Source organism: Hippocampus comes, unplaced genomic scaffold, assembly GCF_001891065.2.
Source record: "Hippocampus comes isolate QL1 unplaced genomic scaffold, H_comes_QL1_v1.1 scaffold562, whole genome shotgun sequence".
Classification (NCBI taxonomy): domain Eukaryota; kingdom Metazoa; phylum Chordata; class Actinopteri; order Syngnathiformes; family Syngnathidae; genus Hippocampus; species Hippocampus comes.
Window position 1 is genome coordinate 328,457 of NW_017805537.1, and position 16,802 is coordinate 345,258.

Here is a 16,802-nt window from a genome sequence, read left to right on the forward strand (position 1 = left end):
ACCTAGCTGCGTCTTACAGAGAAAACAATTGACCATTTCATAATGTTTGTAAACAATAAGCGCCAAAGTACTTCTGGGTGGCAGAAAAGTCACTCGACTATCGCGGACCTGAACTCAAAGACAGTGAGAAAAACTTGTTTGCCGATAAACTAGCAGACAACCAGCAAGTTTTTTTTTTCTTACAAAAATACAAAATTGAGACACGGAGAACTCGAGTATGCTAACTTTGTTTTTGTCATTATGAAGGTTCAGGAATGAATACTGATAAGGCATGGTTGAACCACTGTTACACTTCCGTAAATTCATTAGCATTCATTAGCTTGCTAACTACGTCTGAATTTCCACCATGTACATTTTTTAACTTACGGTTAGCATTCCCTTTTCCGCTGACAGTTCACACGGTCTCGTCACGCAGTTGCTCTGTTATGAGGGCATAAAGTAGGAGAGATTATTTCCTTGTGTAAGATTTGTCTTCTGCCATCCGAACGTTCGCGACGTCATGATGAAAAGGTCCACTCACACACACACACACACACACACACACACACACACACACACACACACACACACACACACACACGCGAGCCTGATGCTCAGGAAGTTAGCATTGTAGGCCATTTTGTTGAGACATTACAAGCTACAGATGTTGCGCTGCGATCCAGTAGATTTTGATATTCCTCGGAGCAGCAAGCACCTTTGTAGGTAAACAAAAACAAAACACCCCCCCAAAAAAAATTGTATACATATATGCGCATCATTTTTTTTTGCATGGTGTACCAAAAACAAGCAGCTAAAAAACAAACAAACAAACAAAAACTAAAAAAAATAAAAAACACTGTGCTTTGCACGTGTACAGTACTGTGAAAAAATGCGATGAGAAAAACATCGTTACGATGCAATTTTGCTCAGGTTCTGGATAAACGTGCCTATTCGGCGATTCATGCTCAACACAAACTTTGACACAGTTCTGTTTCTTTGGGACAATGAGTTATTCCAGACGTCTGTCCTTCCAACTACACGTCCGTCTATCCATCCGTCTCTCCGTGGACGTTCTCCATGTGCACTTTGAGGTAGTCGTTGCGCGTGAACTTCTTGTGGCAAAGCTGGCACTCGGCCATGGGCCGGTTGGGGTTGTGCGTCAGCTTGTGGCGACTCAGCATCTTCTTCAGGCTGAAGGACAGGTCGCACACCTGCGGGGACAATCACAGGAAAAAAAAAAAGAGGATATTGTAACGACACTAGCGCTATGGGAGTGCTAACAGCTAGCATATTGCTAGCTGTTAGCTAGTCTTCGACTTCCTGTTTTGCTCCCTAAATTAACAGCTATGAAGCTAAGCTAACAGCTATGATGGATAGAGGCCACCATGACAGCACTGAGCAGCTCCTTCAGCCTGAGACTGATACTCCCGTGCTGCTAGAAGGAGAGGTACCGCCGCTCAGTCCTACGTTTGCCGCCATATTTGCGAATGTCTCCATTGTGAGACAAATAAAGGTTTTTCTTCTTCTTCTTCTTCATCTATATTTGTGACTTGTGTTCCATGTGCTCTATATTTAAGAAAAATGTGTGTGTGTGTGTGTGTGTGTGTGTGTGTGTGTGTGTGTGTGTGTGTGTGTGTGTGTGTATTGGGGCTGGGGATAATGTCTTCCTGTGATCATGTCAGTGTGTTTACTGGACAGCAGGCCCTGGCGAGATCGCTATCACTCGTGGCTCCGCCCCACATCTGGACTCGCTCCAGAGCATCTCTCTCAAACACCGCAAACACGCACATGCAAATACGCGCACACGACCCATCCATGCGAAGAACCTAAAGTAAAAATGAGCTCGACAGGCAGGACAATTGCTATGCTAACAACGAGCCATGCGAACAACCGGCGCGGAGCCAACGAACTCCCGCCCAATGTTGCTCAAGTGAGAGTGAGAAAGAAAACTTTTTTGTCTGCAAAGGACTTTCGAGTTTGGATCGGCGGTAACCGGTGTCACACGCTGAAGAGTGAGCACAATTGTGACTATACTGTTGCCGGTTTTACTTTGGAAGGAGTGCACTTCCTGTCATTCTCAAACAAACAGTTTGGCGTCGCGTGGAGGTGAGGGCACACTCACGTCACACTGGAAAGGCTTTTCTCCCGTGTGCGTCCTCATGTGTTCATCCAGGCCTCGCTTCTGACTGAAGGCTTTGTTGCACTCGCTGCATTTGTATGGCTTCTCCTGCAATGCAAGCAAGCCACGCATAGAAACAACGTTACATCGCGCACGAAAACATTCCCACACATTCTCGGCAACGTTACAAAAGCAAAAAAGCGGGGACATGTCGCATTTCCAGGTAGAGATTTGAACGCGCATCAGCGCGCCTCGACCAAGATGGGTTCTTCATCCTCTGCCAGGGCGTGGCTCAAATCCGCAGGCCCGCCCACACCCTGACAGGATGCCGCCGTTCGTTGCCGCAAGCGCCCTAAATCGCTGTGGGTGCGATAGCAAAGGCTATGGGACACGTTGAGAGCCGAGTCGTCAAGGCAACGGGGGGATGGGGGGTGAATGCAGAAAGTTGAGGGCCTGGGAAAAAGTGCTATCATGTGGGCGGGGCGCGGCTGACACAGGATACAAAAGGCTGTGTGTGTGTGTGTGTGTGTGTGTGTGTGTGTGTGTGTGTGTGTGTATGTGTGTGTGTGTGTGCATGTGTGTGTGTGTGCGCACCCACATGGAATTCAGGGGTGTCCCAAATTTTTCTTCCAAAGGCATCAGACAGAAAATGCAAGGATTTAAAGCCGACTATGACATTGTTCACCTTTAATTTATTGATAGAATGGAAAATTTGATCTAGTTTGAGAATAAGGTTGAAGTTTAAAGGTTAAAGTTGAAGGGCCGGGAAACACATGGACACGGGGCTCGTCGCATACCCACAATGCATCAGTGCGTGTGACCCCGGCTAACGCGCAACATCTGTACCCGTCGACCTTCACTCCGTGCCAGCTGTTGGGCCGGGTGACCTCTGACCCCGATGGAAAAGGCAAAGCTGAGAGTCTTTTGTTTGTTTACAGGGAAGAAAAGCTCACTTCCGCGCGTGGCGTCCTCGTTTGTAAAGCCACGTGCAAACAGGAAGTGGTGACTTGGGCGGTGGGGGGGGGACTGCAGGGTGGCAGACGGCACGCTAATTGTGGGTTTTCAACACTGAGCGGAGTGTCAAGGCCAGTAAGCGCTTCCAAAGGGATCAACTGGGAGCCAAATTTGATTACCGGGAAACGTCAGCTTTCCGGTGTCGGAAGAGAACGTCTGTGCCATCGATACGAGCGACAGAGAAATCAAAGCATGAAAGCACTTCACACGTTAAAACTACGGCAGGAGCAACAAAGGCGAAAAAAAAAAAAATAAATCATCATGCGGTCAAATGTTGCGCTTTCTGAAAAAAAGAGGACAAACTATTGATGTGATGACCTCGAAAAGACAAACGACTGATGTCAAGCTTTCTGAAAAAGAAGACCAATGTTGCCGTTGCCATTTCCCCAAAAGGAAGACACGCTGTTGATGTTGCGCTTTCCTAAAAAGAAGACCACGTATTGATTTTGCAGAGAAGAGAAGACAACCTCTATATGTCGCCAGACCCTCAATGTTGAACTTTTCTTAAAAAGAAGACAAACTATTGATGAAGCACTTTCCTGGAGAAGAAAAACTACGAGTCACATTTTTCTAAAATGAAGAAAATGTTGCAATTCCCCACCCCCACCAGAAGAAAAAAAACATTGTTCATTTTGCACGACAAAAAAAGAAACTATTGAAACTAAATATAGAGCATCTTTTCAAGTTTCTTAAAAAGAAGAGGTACGTACAGAATTGATTGGGCCCACGTTTGAATGGAAACTTTTCCACTTTGTTTTGCTTGTTTGTGCTGGTGGTTTGTTGTCATTGCGCGAAGCGTGCGGTCGCGCAGCTTCTCATTACGCGCGGAAGTTTCCTTTCGGGAGCCCTTTGAAACACACGCGGCGGCCCGCGCTTGCCTTTAATTGAGGTTGACGCAGGTCACCGTTGAAATCAAACAAAAACATTGGTGCTGGATGATTCCCCCGTGACCCGCCGTTGGCCCGCGCAGGCGGCTTTTAATATAAACGTGGACTCGGAGCGCCGCCGCCGCGCCGCTGAACCGGTTAAAAAAAACAAAAAAACGCCTTGATTAAAAAGCTCCTCGTAACCGTTCAAATGTGTTTCATTCGGACTCAGCGCCGATGCGGTTTTGCGGCCGAACGCTCGCGACAAAACGTCACCCCGAGCCATGCGTGCCTAGGTTGACGACTGGCGAGTTTGTGATCATGTGAAGTATGTTTGGGGCTCGTGAGTGGCTTCGACGGAGATACGACACTAGCTGCAGTAAAAATTGTGTGGTCTTTGGCGGTCTCTGAAATAAAAACGTTATTTCCAATGAGGTTTACCAAAGGGTTGTTTAGTTCTTTTTTTGCCGTGTTGGAAACACAGTGTACTGGAAAAGTAATTTTTGTTGAGTGAGCTCTGACAACTGTTCTTAAGTCATTTTCAGGGGCAAAATCCAAGACTGATGTCAGTTTTGATTGATCACGTTTTCTGAAAAAATGTGAAATCGGTGTGTGTGTGTACCATATGTAAATAAAACAATAAGGTGGAGTAGTTAAAAGCTTTGAAAACTAGAAACTAACAACAAAAAAAATGAAGTCGAACCGCATGTTACACGGCTAAGAAAAAAAGCCAGCATGAAGTCGAACCAACCGCATGTTACACGGCTAAGAAAAAAAGCCAGCACGAAACCTCTTAATTGTGCTATGCTAGCTTTCGGTTTACAGATATTGCTCGTACTAACCTCTTGGGAGCTGCACACACCTCTCACCGCAGTGTCTCAATTATAACCGCACCAAAAACAAGTTGCCACGTAGCTGGAGATGAGCCCAATCGTAATAAGCTAGCAAGCCTCGCAACAGCTAATCAGTAACATTTTGCTTCGTTGGTAAGCTGTAGAGAAAAAAAAAAAACTTGACGTGCCGTGAAAAAAGACAGACTGCAATTTTGCAGCGTGACAATTTTGATTTTAATCAGTATAAAAATCCAACTCAACAGATTTTTTTTTCAAATTGTTCCCCAGTGTAACAAAGCCGTCTGCTAGCAGGCTAAATAGCGCCTGTCAAGCTTTTTGCGCCTGAACTCGTCATTAGTTTTACTTGAAAACAACGCTGACTTCATTTGGGCTGCGCCGCGGAAGCGTTGAGGAGCGTATTTCACCGTGAGCGAAGGCAGAGCGGGCGGCTGCGAGTCGGGGAACGTTCACCGGCTAATCAGCGGCGCGCTCAAAAACGACATCTGCGGGTTCTGGACAGTGTTAAAAGGCGAGCTAGCAGAGCAAGTGAACGGACGGCGTTGACACAATCCTATTGTCACGGTCATTCATGGACAATGATATAACTCCAAAGAATACCTTTTAAAAAAAAAATAGCATTTAAAATAACAGCATACAGTATTGTACCGTTTAAAAACGTAAACATAAAAGAGAATGTAAAGATCGAAACAGTTTTTCCTTCCCTTTCGCTGAACTTGAACTACTTGAATGTTTTTGACCTTTTTCGTCACACTTTCAGTTGCTTTTCCATCTTTTCGTGAACAGCCGAGAAATGATTTTCACGCCCGTTTCTGGCATGTATCGACGCCTTCTCATTCAGTCGAGCGCACGCGGTCGGAGTGCAGCGCTTGTAAACTTTAATGGACATCATTCGCGTCTTCTTCTCAGCACTCGTTTTTTTTGAGCCCATAATCAGGAAAAAAAAAAAAAAAAAGAAGAAATTTGTCCCAAAAAAATGCTAGCACAAAATAAAACGGATACGTTTTGCAGTGAGCTAACCACGCGACAATACAAAACCTGATCGAGCGGCAGCACGTAACTTGAAAAACTCCAAGGTAATGGCAATCAGACAAAAGCCTCAAAACTCTGTTGAGAGACCCCTGGACACGCTAAAATGATCCTAAAATAGCCGATCAAACCAAAATGGCAGATTTCCTATGGGTTGTTTTTTTTTGAAAGCAGTGGTCTTTGAGTCTTTTTTTTTTTTGTGGGTCTACTCATGATCGAAATGCTGACTAAATTTCATATTATTACATGAAACCAGCATTAGGAGCTGATTTATTTATTTGTTTTAACATTTTAGGTGCCACCAAATATACCTCGTACGTGTTGTAAAACAACTGAAATGCACAAGCCAAGCATGTGAACGAAACGGCCGCAGAACTTTCCTTCCTGCTCCTCAGTGACTTGACTATACGTTCACGTGCCCGTGTGAAAAGTTCACAACTGCTTTGTTGAGGGGACTGTTTACCCAAAGGGTAAACGGCGGCTACTTTTAAGGATGACAACGTAGCGCTCAGACGCAAAGACAGCGAGTCTGGCTACTTTCACAGGCTTATGTATACTATCGATAATAGGAAGGTTTTTGTCACCGAGGACAAAAAAAATGAACTATTGAACCACAATACATGAACCACACAAATTTTTTAATTTTTTTTTTTTAACTTGTTTGACAGGTTTTCCAGCTCCGGCGGATTTCAGTCATCGAAAATGAATTGCTCACGTAGTTAAAGTCAAGAAATTGGACATACGTTGCGTGCTTAATATTACCATCGCGTCAGTAATGAGTATGACGGTGAGACGATCCAGATGTTCGACGTTGCACTGAAGTCGGGCATTTTTCAAAGACAACAATACAAGATGTCCAAAGGAGAGAAGAAGAAGAAGGGCGCGAGACTTACTCGAGTGTGCGTGCGGATGTGCATCTTCAGGCCGTCATTTTTGCTGAAGGCTTTGTCGCAGTAGGGGCACTGGTAAGGACGCTCACCTGAAAGATCAGATGATCGAGACCTTGAAATCAATATTTGTGATCACTGGAATGCTTTGCGTTGGACCAGGAAGTACAACGATGTACGTCCCGGGTCAAGCGGTAGTGTTGCTAAGCAACGGAAGGGAATCCACGCTGGACATTTTGTCCATAAGCAAGGTCGAAGCAGCAGATAACGTCCCAAGATTATTTTTGGAAGGAAGGCCTTTTCACTATTTTGTGGAGAAAATATGGTCGCTAGAATGAATGATTGACAATTTTGGACCTGTACCAAAATTGACCCAAATTGTACCACTTGTAGTGCAAAACAAGATAAAACAAACGAGGTGAATAACCGCCAGAAAGGACACACACGTCTTTAATCAGGCGGTACCGAAACAGCTGCTTCGACTGTACGTCACGCGTTATTATCTCTGTGTGATCTCCAAAGCCGACTTGACACAACTACCGGCGGAGCGCAAGCCTTTTGCTTTCTGAGACGCACAAACTCGCTTCTGCCCGGCCAGCGTTTGTGTTGGCCAGCACAAAACAAAAACCTCCTGGCTCACCGTCCCGCCGCTTCGGGGAGCACTTCAGAGGCCGGCCTCGTTGGAGTGAAAAGCGACTCTGGCTAGAAAGAAAAAAAAAAAAAAAATCCCCCTCCCCGACTGATCCTCATCCGAGCGCACCCCCCCAATGATGACAAAGGGGAAGTGACAGGCTGTCAGTCAAAGTCTGCATGGACACATGGATCTATTTTAGAGTGCGCTTGATCCACTCGCACCACACTTGATTGCTGATCTTTAAAAAAGAAACAAAAAAAAAAAGCAGCAGCATGAGGTCAGTATTTATGAGCCATGAAAACTTTTTGACAGGATCCACTCAAAATGATCCCCGGACTCACATTTTATTGTAAAGATCGGACGTCGTGAACAGAGTCAACCATATGTGACATAAATGTATCAGATATGCCCTTATACATTCAATAACTGTCAGCACAGTGTACTTTCAAGCATGCTTCGGGTAACGCTCGTCTACGAAATGAGGTTACCGACGGTTGATTTGAGATCAGCACCGCTTTCGAGTAGAAGATAAAACGTGAGAATCTTGTCATGTTGATCGGGGCGTAGAGAAATGCCAACAAGTTTAGAGTGTTGCAATCGTGGGAAAAGATGATCTGTCGATGGATTGAATGGCGAACGTCATGTATAAAAAACAAGTGACGTTCAACTCAAGCCATGTCACGAGTCAATGTTTGTTTTTTTTGTTGTTTTTTTTAGTTTAAAGTATCACACAAAGCCCCAAATATTCGAGTCACCCTTCTCCTGAAAATGTTTCTTTTCACAAGAAGCTCATTTTCTCCGCTTTTGGGTCAAAAACCAGGGTTGTTGGAGAACCCAACCTTTCATCTACTGCTGATTACTAAAGAATGGAAAAAGATTTTTCATTTCAGGAGAAAGAAGAGAGTTTCTTTCTTTTGGTCGGCCCGCCGCCTATACTGTATTGTCACAGGACACAATTTTGTGGGTTTTAAAAGATGAGTCAAAATGCTCTGAAACAGCTGGCAGTTCATGACTTGAAGGCATGGCTCCAAGTCGCTTTTGTTTTATGGGTTTGATAGAAAAATTCAACTGGAAGTGATAAACAGCTTGAAGCAGGCTTGCGTGTTGGAGGGGTAAAACTACTATTATTATCATTATTATTGTTGCTGTTGCGAATTTTCGCCTGTATCAGGCGGGTATTATCTCCTGTCACCGGCTAATTTTTGCATAGGCAAGCAAATGCTGTGTTTGAGGTTAATTAGCTGCATTAGCTCGGGAATGCGCCGCACGAAGGCTCTCAATTAAGAGAAAGGTGTCCTGGGGAAAACAATATCGAATGGACTCTCCGCTTTCTCACAGCTAAGCAGGCCAGACGGCATGTAGATGATGACGACGACGTCATTAAATTTATTAATTTTTTTAATTGTTTCATTAAACTCTAATTATGACGTGTTCATGGCACAGGCGTGTCGAATTTGAATGACAGTATTTAATTTGAACAGATGCATAAAAGAAAACATTTTTAGGCCATTTCGTTTTATGTTTGGATTGTGGCGGAGGTCTTTAATTGTACAGAAATAATTTGTCTGTGATATTTAAAATGAGTTCCTTTGCATGGCTAATGCAACAGCAGCCTGCCAACCACCAGGGGGCGTACGCGTGGCTTAGTCTCCACGAAGCTGCTTAATTGCAGTAGTTGCATGCTGAAATTCTTGGATGTACATATTGTTTGTTGAATGGAGGTGAGATCAACTTATTGGCGAACTAATTGAAGCACTTTTTTGTATTTCACTTTAACCACTTTTCAACGTGCCCCTGTTTTTGAAGCAGTTTCATGTTCAGCGGTTAGTTAGCTAACAACTAGAAGCGAGCTGGCATAGGTTAGCGGGTGCGCGGCGGCCGGGCGTGGCCGTCGTCTGCGCCGCACGTTAGCGGACGAGAGCCATCGCCTGCGAGGGCCGCCATCCAAAGCCACAGCGTACACTGACTGGCACACTGTGCTGCGCCGCTATTAGAACACGCTAATGCCTTCCCCAGGACTCAACCCGCCACGACACACACGCTACATGAGGCATCGGGTTTATTTTCTTTCAAAACACATCTGGCCTTCACATTTTCCTGTTTGTCAACAAGTAAGAAAAAAAAAAAAAAGGCTGGCAGACTGAAAGCGCACCGGGAGAAAGGGGATTTTCGGGACATGTTGCGGTGCGTCATCGGGCTGCTTAAGATGATGTTTGCACGCCAACGTGAGGTTACGTGTTTTGCGGTGTCGTGTCACTGTGCTCCTCCTCCGTAGACCTCTCGCGGGGGAACGTTCTGACCTGGGAGCCTTTGTGGTGTTTGAGTGAAAAGGCCTCATGGAATGTTTGAAAAGAGACCACAGCGAAAATCTGACATTTACCCCGTTATTTAAATAGTATTTCCACATTCGTTGGGTACGCTGTTCACTTTGAACTCCCTTCAACCTCAAAAAATAAATAACTAACAAACAAAAAAAAACAATAGTTTTTGAGAAATGAAAATCGTACTGAATTGCACAACAATGTGCACCTTTGAGGGGTGTGGCCGGTTGACCGTTTAGTCTGTGCAAGAGCATCTGGGCGCGAGCTGGGGCCTAAAATATCTCCTTGCAAGTGTTCTCATTTTGTATTTGTACTTTTAAAAAAAAAAAAAAACTTTACTCCTGCAACGGCATATCTCAAGCTCGCTTGTAACTCACATTTTGGCTCGCAACCCGGAGTAAAATCGTTAGCTGGGTCACTTGGTAAGCCGTTAACTGTACTGACCTAAACTGGGCTGAACTATGTTGCTAACCAGAACAGCAGAACCAATTTTAGTCATTCAGATAATGCGCGTTATAAACAAGTTTCCACACGGAGTGCGAGCTTTGGTTTCCAAATTAACAAGGTTCACTACTGAGCCTGTTTGAACTGTCTTGCTAAGTAAATTGCTAATCAAACCATCTTTTCATGAAAAAGAAAATAACAGGAGATAGGTTGGCCCACAAAAATGTGCACAACGGCGAATTTGCAAATGCCGGGGGGCGAGGGGGTTCACCGTACTGGATGCTGTCTTGTTCCTTTGGTCTCAGTTTCCTGGACCGTTGTGGGGTGAGGGCGCTTGGTATTTACAGGCGGAAGTAACAACTGCACCACGGAGCTGCGACCGCTCTCTGTAACCGTGTTGCCTTTCACCACTGAGGTTGAGTGAACGTAACGGGAAACCTGCACTTATTCTCCAGATTCAGGCAGATTGCTCGGGGATTACGAGGAGGCGGTGGCGGTTTTTACGAGCGCCGTGACGCTAACTGATTTAGCATGTGCTGAAACGGAACACCGTCTATTTGACCCCCCGGGCATTTAAGACGCAACGACTCTCGTGCCCCCCCCTCCACCACCTTCTCGCGCCGTGGACCTCCTCTGCTAATCCATACTTTTGGCATCCCGCCCTTCCATAAAATGAGGGGGGGGGGTACTTGTACTCTCTACTTACTGTAAGTAAGGAGTACAGACTACTTGTGTAGGAAGTGTTTTTTTTTGTTGTTGTTTTTTTAATGCTAACTGTATTTATGGCTTTACTGCGCTAGGTTACTGATCGGCGACACTCGAGTAAAAATTCGGGCCCGCCTGTTTTGACAAAGTAAGGAGTCGAAAGTACAGGTGTACTTTTCCAAACGTATAGCATATGAATAACATATAAGTACTGGAACAAGGAATTTGACTTTCATGAGCACATCTGCCTCCAAGAGCTCACGTTAAGACTGACCTAAACGGTTTTCATAACAATTTAATAAAGTTCCCATGTGTCAAAACGCTTTTGTGCCCAAGGATGAAGACTCACGCTTCACTTTTCACCCTTTTCGGTAACGAAGTATTTGTAATTTGTGACTTCCCACTCCTGTCGGCCGGTCTGTTTAGCAGATGGTCGGGCTCTGTCGTGCTCTGCTGTTACGGAGAACTCTTTTGGCGCTTCCAGGGCCTGAAAGACATTAGCGCTGTCTGTCACGATTAATCCCCCGGCTTCCTCCGCTTGAGCCACGGTCCACTCGGTCCGCTGTCCTTCTGGCATGCCGACAGGGGGCTGCGGAGTCATACGATATTGCGGAAAAGAGATTGCCTTTGATGCGCCCCGAGGAATGCCTGACAACTTTTTCGACTTGACCTTGGTGCGACAACAAGCGCCTCCGCTTCCGCAACCTTTTCGCGCGCCCTGGCACGTGTGACATATCCGTATCCGTCAGACATTCGAGATCTCCGGGCGTACGTTTTGTCACGCTCGTTCATGGGCGAGCTGTATGTCATCCCACTCGATTTTCGGCAACAGAAGCATCGTCCAGCCTGGACTAAGACAGAAAAGGCTTCGCGGTTTATAGCGACGGACCACTCGTTATCGGGGAACCAAAGGTTTGGGGGGGAAGATAAGGACGGATTCTCGTTTTGAAAGGAAGCAAAATATAAGCAAATCGACGGACAAAAAATTGGACAGCGTGACATTGTTAAATCATTTTAGCTCAGTAAGTTAGAACAGCGAAAGCCAGGCGCAGGAGAAGATAAGCAGTCTCCAAAACGGACGCGGGAGAAGGCTGTCACCATGACGACCGCGACGACAAAACAATCCGTGTTCCCGATTTCAAACCGTCTTTCCGTCCTTTTCAAGTCTGCTCTGCGCACAATTAGCATAACAAATGACAGCAAGATGGAGACTGCGACGTGAAGAAACCAGGACCCCAAAAAACTGTTTATCAACTTGCTTATTGGAAGTTGTCTCCCCCGTGAAGGGAACATTTGCACTGGCCGACTGATGCGATGCCAGCGTCAGCTCCGCACGCACGGCAGACATTTGCGGGACATTCGACTCAAATGTCACGCTTGTTTGTGTAATTACAGCAATGATTCATAATCTTAAGTGGCAGCGCTTTCATTTCGAGGGGGGTGGGGTTGAGGGGGGGGGTTCGAGAATGCCCTGTTGAGCTCGATTTGGCAACTGGCTGTAATGCCCCAGTTGACCACAGTGCGATGGTTTGAAAAGTGATGACCCGGGTGATGATTTGGGTTTGTTGATGTCATTAGGATCGCCGTGTCAATCGCTCTTCGGATCAAAAACTTTTGAGTGGGGAATGACTAATTACCGGGTCACCCAAACCACTGCGTTGCACTGAATCCAAGGACTGCCGAGGAAGAAATATGCTTCCCGTCCCACCGCGGACCGCTTCCAAGTTTTGATCGGCCCTTCTGCGTAACTGTCAGGTTGAATTGCACCCGCTTTTCTTCCGGCCAACTCGGTTTCGCATTCGCACCGTGACGGCCGTGGCAAAATGTTTTACACTTGAGAAATCTGGCCCGGCATCCGCAGCAATCAGAGCGGGCCGCGTTTGCCTGCCTCGCCGTGATTGCCATAGACGCCGGGAATATAATGTCAATACAGCGTTGAGTTGAGTTGACATTGATTTGAAGCAGGCCAGTCAATACAGAGTCACATCTCAAACCGGCCTCCTACAACGCTTCCAAATTCATGATTCATATCCAATTCATGGCGAATGCATTCTTTTCTTTGAGTCAACTGAGACGATACAGACCAGGATTCAATCCAGCAAACTGGAGGTGATGACAGTACTGTACTCCAGTTGTGGATAAAAGTGTCATTATGCAGTATCGTATAGCTCACCACTAGAAATCCTTGAAAAAAGGAGGCTACTTCATCCAGCGTCCTTCTTATGCTTCCACGTAGCGACAAGTTTGAGGTGCAAAAATATCTTCGTTTAAAGTCTCTGGTGGCTGGAACATGTCCCATTGGGTGTTTTTCCATGCCGCAACAATGAGGCGCTCTAAAGCGGCCACGCCAGCGGCAAGCCCATATCTACCTGTTGCACTTTTCTTTTCTTTTATTTACCTCACTCTTATTTTGTGCAACCACTTGAAAACATAAAATTGAGTGAATTCAACATTTTTAAAGTGTTCACAGTTCTCATGGGGCACTTTTCCATGTTTAAATGTGTATAACCTGTTTGGAAAAGAAACCTGAATTCGCTTCATAGTGACCTTTGCATCCTTAGATTTTTCTGTCGCTAGCTCTCTCTCGGAAAAAAAAAAAAATTTGGATAGCCCCGGTGTCGACGGTGGCAGCTCTAAAGTCGACTTGAGAGCCTCTTGCTTTTTTTCATGAATATGCACGGCCACTTTTTGGTGGGTTGGGAAGCATGAAAGCCTGATTTGTTCAAACGCGGTTCCCAGGTTCTACACTGCAAACTGCGCCTGAGCGAGACTTTTCCAGTGATGTCAGAGTGACACTTGAGTTACGGCGTCGCTAATCTCCACCGTCCCCACTTTTGGTTGTTGATCCGCGCACGCTGGGGGAAATCCACCCTCACCGCGTTTTGCTGGAGCGACGGAGACATTTTTTTTGTGCCAGCGTGGGCGCCGAGAGAATAAATGAGCAAAAAGAACGGGAGGATTCATCACGACTACCGAGTTCCACAAGGTCGCGGCCGCGCTCCGTCCGGCGTTTTTTTTTTTTTTTTTTTGACAGCTGCCATTTTATGGCTTGTTGGTGATCTCATAGCGGGGCGGCTCAGGCCAGGCCGCGCCAGCCGCTGCGGGACGACGACTAATTTGTTTGACTTCAGCGTGATCAAACACCATTACAGGGAAACGAAATCCAAGCTAAATATACAGCCACGACGACGAGATTTACGGCTCGGCGTTTTCCCTGGATCCCATTTCTCGGCTCAAGCCGCTTCTCTCAACAGTGGTGGCCGGTAACAAAGTACAAATACTTTGGTCATGAACTTCAACCTTGAATACCGTTCGGATCGAATTTGTCCGCAATGAAAATACCCTGAATGTTGTTTTTGCCCCCCTCGGATTTGATGGCTTTTTCTGCAGTGGCCCAAAAGTGACACTTTTTTTTTTTTTTACTACAAATATTTTAAAATGGCATTCTTTTGTATTTGCTTTTCTGCTGACTTCTTAACTTTTACTGCAGTCAAGTGAAATCTGAAAATGGGCCGATTACTTTTTTCTACTACTGTGGCAGATGACAACAATGTAAAAAAAAAAAAAGAATTAAATGGAAAAAGGGGAAAAGTCAACTGAAATCTTGATTCAATGATTGTCTTCATTGAGATCTTGGAATCGAATGCACTGTTAAAAAAAAAACAAGGGACAACAGTACTTGAATCTGTGCTTGTACATGAGTAGAGAGTGCGCGCGAGTACTTTTGCCGCCACTGTCTCTCATCGCGCCGGCCGCTGTTTGATGGTTATCGAGACGAGTGAGAGGAAAGCCGCTAGGAATCGTTTACCGAGTCGCCTGTGCGGAGCGGTTAAATAATCAACGGCCAAAGGTTCCTGTGCAGCAGGAAGAGCAACAAGATTGAGCCCGGCCGGCGTCGTCCGTGGAGGAGGTTTTGAGCTCAGCTGGAGGCCGTCTTTGGCACATCGCTGACAGCCGGGGACCAGTGCGGCCGGTTGCCAGAGCCCCGGGGCGACTCAAACAATTTGCGGATCTGATTAAAATAGGTTTGCTTTTGCGACGGACATTGGAATGGCTCAAGACGGAAAGAAAACAAATCGCCGCAGGTTTATTTCACGTCTTCATTGTTGGCTCAGTGACTCGTGACTGCTGTGTAATTCAGATTTTTTTTTTTTGCATTGGTGGTGTATATTTGTAGATGGACAGCGTGGTGGGGTAGTGGTTAGCATGTTTGCCTGACACTCAAGAGGTTACGGGTTTGAATCTGGGTTTTCCCCAAAACTCGTAAGGCTCATCAACGGCTCGTCTATGGTGATCATGCTTGTTTGTCTACTGCGATTGACCAGCGACCAGTCCGGGGTGGAACCCGCCTCTCGCTTTAAAGTCAGCCGCGAAGGGCCCCAGCTCACACGCCCTGGGTCAGTTTGACCCCAGGAACATTTTCTCATTGAGGCATGTAACATGTGGGTTCAAATTCTTTCTTAGGACATTAATGCCGCATGTTGGGAAATGTGCGTGGGTCATTTTGACCCGTGAATAGTGTTGTTCCTGAACAACATAAGAGGAAAGTTAATTCTTGTTTCACTACGTGAACTGCATATGTTTAAACATTCGATTTGACTTCTCATAACGGAGAAAATGGACGTAAAAGGGAGTGTTGTTTCCTTACGATTGTACATGAAGGTTGTTGTTTTCACACGCCCGGGTCGAAGTGACTCTGGAACAATGTTACTGTTCCAGAAAAGTTCCCAATAACATGATTGCTGTTCCGCCCTTCTGTCTGATCATGTTTGGGGTCAAATTGACCCGTTGATCTTATTGCTCTTCCCGACAGGACAGTTGAAGTTATTTTGAATGACACGAAGTGCTCATGTTCTAAACTTGCACGGGTCAATTTGACCCGGGATCCGCTGATACAAACTTAACTGGAGTTGGACGTTGCGGCTCACTACATTAACGGTGTTGATGTCACACTTTTCACAGTTCCGACACAACATTTATACAAGTCCAGAGTCTTTCTTCTTCTGTCTGAGAACAACGTGACCTTGTCGGGAGATCGCCGTTCCGGGAACCACTTGCGCCTTTCACCGAAGCTTCGCACACAACAACACACACAAAAATCTCCACCTATAGAACGAGGGGACAGATTTACAGGCAGTCAGGGTCACGGGTCGTCCGGCTGGATGCTTTCTTGGAGTGCTCCTTTCTCCCTTTTCTCCCTTTCTTTCTTTGAGGTGTCCCCTCGGCTCCCACCCTTCCCCCAGCATTCCTCGCTTTTGTTTATTCTACATAAATACAATCAGACCGGGCCACACGGCTTTACATTCTCTACTGCCTAACACACAAACACGCAGACACACACGTTTACAAAAGGAAGCCGTTGACAAAGATGGAGACCACACTGAGCGCGGCAACACCTGAAGGCGGCCAACGAAGCGGAAGATCCGGTAGTGACGTTTTGACACGGGTACTGCCACAAAAGTATCCCACGGATTAGATCATTTCCACCTGGAACTTTGGAGTTAGTCCAAAAGTTGTCGGGTCAAGCTCCTGGAGTAAAAGTGACTGTGAACTTCACAATCCCTGTCCTTGAGCTAGCTAGACTGTTTCACGCAGAGATCCTGAGCTATCTGAGCAGTGGCCAGAGGGTAAGGTGGGGCAAAACCATGATCAGAATCCAAAAATGAACTGCACAGGAAGCCAGTGGAGGGAGGACAGAAGAGGAGCTCCAGTTTGTGCTCCCTCTTACGTGTTCCAGTTGAGAGTCAAGCAGCAGCAATTTGAAGCAACTGGAGATGTTTGAGGGGGTGCTGGCTGACTCCAAAGTGAAGTGCTTTACAGTTAAGTGCAGTCAAGTGTTTCCAAGTGCCGCCGTGTAAGAAAAAGCTTCGCCATTTGACAGCTGGCTCAGGTGGAAAAAGCGGTTCCGGTCAGATATGTTTAGCGTTGTAGACCCTGCACCCCCCCCCCCCCC

General features: G+C 46.1%; 1 protein-coding gene across 2 annotated transcripts in view; it reads right to left on the reverse strand.

The window, feature by feature from the left end:
* Positions 1–570: 570 nt before the first annotated feature.
* prdm5 (PR domain containing 5) overlaps positions 571–16,802 on the reverse strand; it is a 33,914-nt gene continuing 17,682 nt past the window's right edge. Inside the window, exons 14-17 of one of the 2 annotated variants that reach the window (XM_019878362.1) lie at positions 6,752–6,837; positions 2,102–2,206; positions 1,002–1,190; positions 571–971 (exon numbers count right to left, since the gene is read on the reverse strand). In XM_019878362.1, the coding sequence (XP_019733921.1) occupies positions 1,026–1,190; positions 2,102–2,206; positions 6,752–6,837 (356 nt within the window). In that variant the 3' untranslated portion in view covers positions 571–971; positions 1,002–1,025. Of the gene's footprint in view, positions 1,191–2,101; positions 2,207–6,751; positions 6,838–16,802 lie in introns of both variants that reach the window. The other variant, XM_019878363.1, reaches the window with a different exon arrangement.